Source organism: Protopterus annectens, chromosome 17.part0 (assembly GCF_019279795.1).
Source record: "Protopterus annectens isolate FY-2018-M chromosome 17.part0, PAN1.0, whole genome shotgun sequence".
Classification (NCBI taxonomy): domain Eukaryota; kingdom Metazoa; phylum Chordata; order Ceratodontiformes; family Protopteridae; genus Protopterus; species Protopterus annectens.
Window position 1 is genome coordinate 723,030,850 of NC_056751.1, and position 9,328 is coordinate 723,040,177.

The following is a 9,328-nucleotide window of genomic DNA, read 5'->3' on the forward strand; positions in this document are numbered from 1 at the left end:
AATACTGCATGGGCTGCCTGATATTTCTCAGTAACCTGTTCTGCTGAATCTAAAACTCCTATGCACTTTTGAAAAAAAATGTTTGTATAACTTGTGTAAACTTCCTGAACTCATTTTATCTTATAGAAGTCTATTAAATTCTTTTGTAACAAGATGTACTGGAGGTTCTGTCAGTGACTGATTTGACTGTTGTTGTATCACTGAAATAAACTTTTTTGCATATAGGGTCAGGACATAACTGTCTAACATCTGGATATAATGTAAGCATATTAGCTTTCTCTGTTTCTTTTTACCATTAAAATGTTTGTCTGCGCAGTCTAACCTTTGAATAATGGCATGCACTGTATTTTTATGACATTATACACAGAAAGCAGTTTCATATGATTTACACAATAAACAATTGTCATACCACATATGTTTTCCTTTGAGATACCAGTCAAATATTGTAATCCATTTGCATAATGCCTTACTATCAACTTGCCCTAATAAGGTTTTACATTTGCATATATGCTGTGTATACCAACACTGTACTGTGTTATAATCACATGTACAGGCACCCATACTATATGTAACACATAAATGTTTTCTTACCAGTCAACAGAGGGGCAGATGGCCAAGCTGCTTACTGTAGATGGTTGAAAAAGTCTCTGTAGTCACTCATGAAACTGGTAAAACAAAACTGGCAGTTTCAGTTTTGAAACTTTGCTTTTTTACCTTTCTAGGAGAATTTATGGCACTGCTCACTTTCCTGCACTGCAGTCTCACTCTGGATTCAGACGTTTGAGGAACTGTACTGCTGTAAACTATAGAAACTGTAGAAAACTGAAGTACTCAACATAAATGTTAGTTACTGTGCTTTTACTAGAGTGACCTTATACAAGGCATCACACTCCCCCTGTATTCGGATACAGGCTAAGGTCAACATTGAAACATTTCTGAAGGAAGGTGCTGCATGCTGTACTGTAACTTGGTGGAACCAAAGTCTTCTTAAGACACAAAGTCTTGCTGGCTGTTAACACAGAGTCTTGCAGGCTACACTCTGATGAGAAAATATACTTTGCAGCACAATACTATTTCACTGTAAGCAGTTACTAATAAATAACTTATTTTTATAACAAAAGAAACATACTCTTCTGTCAGTCTGCAGCATAGATGTACAAAGTTTTACTTTACGATTAGCATGGAAGATAACGTTTCATTCTCCTATACAATACCTCAGAACAAGTGTGTTCTTACCAATACCTCTAACATAGCTGAATTTTAACAGTCTACTTATACTGTGTTTTTCATGCACTTTAGATCCTGTTTTCCTCTTGGTATCTTTTTTTGTGGAAAATCACATAATGTCTGTTTTTAGACTTTTCTATTGTCCTTCTATGAAACCATTTAATATTTACTTGTAAGCACTTCTGCTGATGTGAGAATGCATGCAATATTTGTCTTTCAGATTTGTTTTCTGCTGATTCTATCACAGGAGTCTGAAAGGAAACATCTGTGAGAATACATCAAATTGTTCTGCTGCTGGTTTTGAGAAAACATGTCTTTTAGGAAATATCTTGTGTCCATTAATAGATGTTCCTTGTTTTTCACTTATTTCAGCCAGAGCTATGTCACACCATGAATGCCATTTTACATTGCTAAGCTATATTCCTACATTAAAGAAAACTTTTTATTTTATACTTTATCTTTCAGCATATTTATAGCAGAATTAATTTCAGTGTTTTATTCACAGTTCAGCACACACCAGCAATGCCCCCTTTGGCATGTAACTAACCAGGCATATCCAACAAATAGAACATTTGCAGAGGTTCCTCACTAAAAGAATACAGGGTAGAAGTAAAATGTCCTATGCAGATAGTCTCAAGGCCCTATCCCTGTATTCTGTCTCCCACAGGCTTTTGAGGGAAGATCTATGCCTGTCATATAGGACGTTGTCAGATGCATCCACAAAACAAAGAGCACAAGCATTACCCATTCTAAAGACTTAAACCTTACCTATGATATAAATAGGACCTGGTGGAGAGACAGGTATGTATCCCAGAGATGACCCTAAGCCAATTCAAGTGCAACTGAACAGGGAATTCATTACTGGTTTAGCACGTATGTCTAATGGAAGCAGACAACCTGTAAATGGTTCATCTCCCAGGCCCCTGCATGTAAATGTTTCATCTCCCACACTCTTGCTTACACTTTTCAAGGGTATCAAAACTTGTCAGAGATTTGGTATGCATGGCTAGGATTAAAAAGTCTCTTGTGGTCATTAGCCTAGCAAACACCTATGAACCTATGACAAACTGTTAATACCCTAATTTTTGTTTATGTCTTTATGGAGACATACTCATTATTCAAGAGGATAATGACAGCTATAAGAGGATCAATATAATAATGAATACTCAAAACTTCAAGCAATTTGGCTGCTATTAGTTATAGTAGAGTATCTACTCTATTAACATATGGTAAAAGTGGAGAAAGCTGTATTAAGTAAATCAGAGTATTACTTTATTCAACAGTTTCTATTCAGCTGTATACCCCTTTCCAACAACTTTTTGCATTTCATTACAAATTTTATTTTCTACTGCGATATCAGTTTATGATTTTTGTTTTTCATTTTTAGGTAATTCTGACATATGGGACATGATTCGACTTATTGTTGGGGGCTGTATTTGCCTTTTTGCTTTCACAGGAATTATCATTTGTGAGACCTGCATATAAAAAAAAATAAGCAATAAAACCACAATCTTCAAAGGATAAAGGTAATAAATTATCATAGTTTTTTGTGCTTTAGGAATACATATTGAATGCTAGGTGCCTTTAGTCTTGAAAACAATCTGCTATAAAATGAAAGTAATAATCAGACAACGGTATTTAAGTTTGTCAACATATTTAAAAACCTCTTTAATTATAGCTACAATGAACATATAGCAGTATGTGTGAAAGGTATTTGCTGCTCTTTTTTCCTTGTACAAATTACAAGCTCAGTTGAACAAAATTGTTCCAATCAGTATTTTCAAACAATATTTTTTTATTGCTATAACATTTTCTCTCAACTTTTCTATTTAATTATAAAGGAACCACTAACCGAAAAACTAACCAGCTTTTGCCATCCTTGGAGGATACAGAAATGACTAGAAGCCCCTTAACAGAAATGGACATAATTTAGAAAATATTTGCAATGCTTTCAAGTGAAGAGAACTTCAGCATTGTCGTTGCATGTTATTCCTCATGAAACCTGAAATTTGTAAAAGACTTGTCACAAACTAAAAACATTAGGCAGCTTTTACCACCCTCGGAGCATGCAGAGATAACTGGCAAGACTTCGTCAGAGACGGACTTACACTGGAAAACATTTGCAATGTTGCCAGTGATGAGAATTGTAATATTTTCCTTTCATGTTACTCAGTGTTAAGCTTCAGCATGTTCTTCATAACAGTACTTTATTTTGACACTTTAGGAAAAATATTACAGTTCTAAATATACATTGCTGTGCTGTGTTCATAATTATGAATCTTCTTCTGGCTTTTTCCCGGTTAGGGGTCGCCACAGCAGATCACCTTGTCCGCACATTGAATGGCAGTGGAGTTTTACAGTGTCGAGTTGCCAGCCTGGCACCCAACCTTCCACAGAAGGCACACTCACACGCACACCTACGGCCAATTTAGAGTGTCCAATCCACCTGCAGCATGTCTTTGGGATGTGGGAGGAAGAGCACCGGAGGAAACCCACGCGACCACAGGGAGGACATGCAGACTCCGCACAGAAGGCACCCCAGCCGAGGATCGAACCAGAGAACCTCTTGCTGTGAGGCGGCAATGCTAACCACTGCACCACCGTGGCCGCCTGTGTTCATAATTATGAATACACTGCTGAAAATTCAGTGTGTATACCTTCATATGTCAAATGTATATATTTTAAGACTTGAAAACATTACTGTTCATTTGGAAATAAAAGTATAGTAACACTTTTGTAGTATATTCTTTCCAACAGCTGAAAAAGTCAAATAATGCAAATTTTAACTATTGATTATCTTCATACAGTTATATAGTAAATATTATATGTACTACAGTCACAAAAATGTACACAAGTGTGTGTGTAGGGGGGGGTGTATGAAATTTATTTTTAAAGCATTAATACACCTCAGTTTTATAGTACTGCACTGTTTGCAGTATTCATTCTAAATGAAGAAAAATATAACAAGAAGCAAACACCTTTGCATTCCTTATGATATAAAAGTACCTTCTGTTTAGAGCCTGGTGTTGTTACTTAGTTAAATCAACAGTAATTCATTTTCTTTCTTTTGTAAACAATGACATGGCTGTTATATAGTTTGCATGCAAAATAAAGTATTTTAATGTTGGTCCTAATATTACTGTCCAAAAGGCTCCCTGTCAACAGAAGTAAATGAGCATTACTCAGCAAGCAATGTGGTTGCCAGGGAAAATGATCAGCATCATGCTCATGGAGGCAAACATATTTAACTTTTGTATTCATTGGAGCTGACACCAAAGTGGTGATCAGTTACCGAAAAAGAAAAATGGATGAAAAGGAACAACGATGAGCAGTGAACTGGGAAAGCGAGAAGCAATGTCTGTGGACCCAATCACTAGTGGTGGCCATGAAGGCCTGGTAGCTGTTCATTTAATTTATTTAAGAAAATGAGAAAGATAATAGATATATCTATATTCATTTATAAGGTGTATTGAAGAAATTATGATGGCAGTAATGTCTGGAGGGTATGGCAGCTTCTCATCCTAAATGTTTTGGGGCAGTTAGATTTAACATAATGTTATTAAAATATAAATAAATATATATATAAATGTATATACATATATATATATATATATATATATATATATACACACACACACACACACACACACACACACACACACAGACACACACATATATATATATATATATATATATATATATATATATATATATATATGGAGAGAGAGAGAGAGATTATAAATAATTAAATGAATGTTAAACAAAGACGGAGTAACAACATTTCGGTATCATCTGACACATTATAGTCGGTTTCAACTATAAAATATATAATAATAAAATATTATACTAAAACTAGCCAGTGACGTGACATCAGAGCTTGTAGCAGCTCAAACTTTGGATGGCTACTTAGTTTTCCCCACCAGTACGAGGAGTAGGGAAGCAAAGTAATGAGTGGGGCACTTTAATGCGCTTGGAAGAAGGGAGAATAATCTTTGCCGAGGCTCCTCTTCAACCAAGCATGTTTTAAATGAAGAAGCACATCACTGAGGTAAAGGAATGGGAAAGAAAAGGTTTAGCTGATGAGCCGTCACATAGAAGGCAAGTTTATGAACCAGCGATGCTAATTAAGTTGTTGTTTGGTAGTCACAGATGGTCAGTGAAGCCAAAGTCATATAAAAAATAAGAAGAAAAGGGAAGGCATTGAGCATTTCATCAAGCTTTGTGACAGTTTATTGAATTCAGTAAGCAGAAGAACTGTAATGAAAAAAGAAAAGTTAACATAAATTGTATTAATAAAATAAGCATTGAGAAGTCCCAGCCACGGGGAATGCACAATGCTGGTCCCAAGCCCAGATAAATAGGGAGAATTTTGTCAGGAAGGGCATCCTCTGTAAATTTTTGCCAGATCAATATGCGGACAACAATAGAGATTTCCATACCGGATTGGTGGAAATTGGGTTACTTTTGGCTAAAGGAGAAGGAGAAGAAGAGGAGGAAGGCATGCCCAGAGGCAGAAGGAGAGGAGAAGAGTTAGAAGTGTGGAAGTGAGAGTACGAACTTTGTATGTTAGCAGTATGAGTAGAAAAGGGAGAGAGCTAGCTGATGTGATGGAGAGAAGGAAGGGTGATATTTTGTGTGTGCAAGGGGATTAGTACAGGTGTATCAGAGGTGGATTCAAATTGTTCTACGATGGTGTGCATGGGAGGAGAAATGGGGTAGGTGTTATCCTGAAGGAACATTATGTCAAGAGTGTTTCGGAGGTGAAAAGAGTGTTGGATAAAGTGATGTTTAAGAAGCAAGAAATTGATGGTGTGATGATGAATGTTGTTAATGCATATGCTTCTCAGGTTGGGTGTGCAATGAATGAGAAAGAACAATTTTGGAGCAAGTTGGATGAAGTGGTGGAGAGTATATCCAAGGGTGAAAGAGTGGTGACTGGAGTACATTTCAATGGGCATGTTGGTGAGGGGAACAGAGGGGATGAGGAGGTGATGAGGGGGTATGGTGTTAAGGAGAGGAATGCAGAAGGTCAGATAGTAGAGGATTTTGTGAAAAGGAGGACATCGCTGTGGTGAATACGTATTTTAAGAAGTCGGAGGAGCATATAGTGATGTACAAGAGAGGAGTAAGATGCACACAGGTGGATTATATCCTATGCAGGAGGGCCAGTCTGAAGGAGATTGCAGACTGCAAAGTGGTGACAGGGGAAAGTATAGTTAGGATGCATAGGATGTAGGATGGTAGTCTCTAGGTTCACACTGGCAAATAAGAAGGAGAGGAGAATGAGGGCAGTGCCATGGATCAAATGGTAGAAGTTAAAAAGGATAACTGTAAGGTGCAGTTCAGAAAAGAGTTAAGACAGGCACTTGGTGGCAGTGAAGAGTTACCAGATAGCTGACAAGCCACAACAGAGGTGGTAAGGAAGACAGCTAGAAAGGTGCTTGGTGTGACATCTGGACAGAAGAAGGAGGACAAGGAGACCTGGTGGTGGAATGAGGAAGTACAGGAGAGTATACAGAGGAAGAGGCTGGTGAAGAAGAAGTGGGATTGCCAGACAGATGAAGAAAGTAGACAGGAGTACAAGGAGATGAGGAGTATGGTGAAGAGACAGGTGGCGAAGGCTAAGTATATGGCAAGTTTTATGAAAAGGTTGGACACTAAGGAGGGAGAAACGACCTGTACCAATCGGCTAGACAGAGAGTCTGAGCACGGAAAAGATGTGCAGCAGATAAGGGTGATAAAGGATAATGATTGAAACATACTTACAAGTGAGAAGAGTGTGTTAAGCCGATGGAAAGAGTACTTTCTGGGGCTGATGAATGAAGAGAATGAGAGAGAGAGAGAGAGAGAAGGTTGGATGATGTGGGGATAGTGAATTAGGAAGTGCAACAGATTAGCAAGGAGGAAGAAAGAACAGCTATGAAGAGGATGAAGAATGGGAAGGCTGTTGGTCCAGATGACATAACTGTGGAAGCATGGTGGTTTTTAGGAGAAATGGCAATATTTTTTTACCCAGATTATTTAATGAAATCTTGGAAAGTTAGAGGATGCCTGAGGAGTGGAAAAGAAGTGTACTGGTACCAATGTTTAAGAATAAGGGTGATGTGCAGATCTGTAGTAACTACAGAGGTATAAAATTGATCAGCCACAGCATAAAGTTACAGGAAAGAATAGTGGAAGCTAGGTTAAGAAGGGAGGTGATAATTAGTGAGCAGCAGTATGGTCTTATGCCAGGAAAGAGCACTACAGATGTGATGTTTGCTGTGAGGGTGTTGATGGAGAACTATAGAGAAGGTCAGAAGGAGTAGCATTGTGACTTTGTGGACTTAGAGAAAGTATTTGACAGGGTGCCAAGAGAGGAGTTGTGGTATTGTAGAAGGAAATCGGGAGTGGCAGAGATGTATGTAAGAGTGATACAGGATATGTACGAGGACAATGTGACAGTGGTGAGGTCTGCGGTAGGAGTGATGAATGCATTCAAGGTGGAGGTGGGATTACATCAAAGATCATATGTAAGCCCTTTCTTATTTGCAATGGTAATGGACAGGTTGACAGACGAGATCAGACAGGTTTGCAAATGACATTGTGATTTGTAGTGAGAGTAGGGAACAGGTTGAAGAGACCCCGGTCAGGTGGAGATATGCTCTAGAGAGGAGAGGAATGAAGATCAGCAGGACTAAGACAGAATATATGTGTGTGGATGAGAGGAAGGACAGAGAAATGGCTAGGATGCAGGGAGTAGAGTTGGCAAAGGTGGATGACTGTAAATACTTCAGATTAACAGTTCAGAGTAATAGAGAGTGTGGGAAAGAGGAGAAGAAGAGAGTGCAGGCAGGGTGTAGTGAGTGGAGAAAAGTGTCAGGAGTGATTTGTGACAGACAGGTACCAGTAAGAGTGAAAGGGAAGGTTTACAAGATGGTAGTGAGACCAGCTATGTTATATGGGTTGGAGACAGTGATAATGATGAAAAGACGGGAGTCAGAGCTGGAGGTGGCAGAGTTAAAGATGTTAAGATATGCATTGGGTGTGACAAAGATGGACAGGAATAGAAATGAGTATATAGAGGGTTGGCTCAGGTTGGACAGTTTGGAGACAAAGCCAGAGAGGTGAGAATGGATTGGTTTAGACATGTGCTAAGGAGGAATGCTGGGTATATTGGGAGAAAGATACTAAGGATGGAGCTGCCAGGTAAGAGGTAAAGAGGAAGGCCTATGATAAGATTTATGGATGTGATGAGAAGGGACATGCAGGTGGTTGGTGTGACAGAGCAAGACGCAGAGGACAGGAAGAGGTGGAAACAGGTGATCCTCTGTGGGGACCCCTAATGGGAGCAGATAAAAGAAAAAGAATATAAGCATTAAAAAAGTATAAAATAGATATATAGGAAGCGGGGGAGGGAATGGTATCCACCCTCTTCCCTCACTCAAAGCAATTGAAAAATGACAATCTGGCAAAATAAAATTAACCAAATCAACAGAGGGTGAAAAGGGGCATGTAATAGTTAACGAAAGAGGAGGGAGGCATGAGAGTGTGCACAGTCACTTGATCCAGTATACAAAGGACCACTTTATGAATTTTAGTCTTAACAAGTAGCCTAAGACTTTACAAAGTAATAATAAAAAAAAAAAAAAAAAAAAGAAGAATGACAAAACAGGATCCACAACACCAGAGACATACTTAAGTACATTGCAGCCCATTTTTGATAGACAGTATGCAAAATCCTGACATTTGACTGGGTGCACAAAAACAAGCAGTTATATGCAATGGTTAACTGGCATGACATGTGGCAGAGAAATGGGGGACTGTTTTTGTGCAAAAATGTCCAAATTGTATAGTAAAAAGGGACTTCCTACCTACTAATAAAATATGTAGAAAGAGCAATGTTACCTCCAACAAACAGTTGGTTGGGCAGGAAACAGTGCAACTGTTCATTTTTTAACTATATATATATATATATATATATATATATATACATATATATATATATACATATATATATGTATGTACGTGTGTGTGTGTGTGTGTATATATATATATATATATGTGTGCGTGTATATGTGTGTGTGTGTATATATATATATATATATATATATATATGTGT

At 38.0% G+C, this 9,328-nt stretch overlaps 1 protein-coding gene across 1 annotated transcript in view; it reads left to right on the forward strand.

Moving 5' to 3' along the window:
- Positions 1–3,579, forward strand: part of LOC122791842 (T-lymphocyte surface antigen Ly-9-like) — a 712,953-nt gene extending 709,374 nt beyond the window's left edge. Inside the window, exons 4-5 of the mRNA XM_044059802.1 lie at positions 2,615–2,753; positions 3,069–3,579. Of these exons, the coding sequence (XP_043915737.1) occupies positions 2,615–2,712 (98 nt within the window). The 3' untranslated portion in view covers positions 2,713–2,753; positions 3,069–3,579. The remainder of the gene's footprint in view (positions 1–2,614; positions 2,754–3,068) is intronic.
- Positions 3,580–9,328: the final 5,749 nt, after the last annotated feature.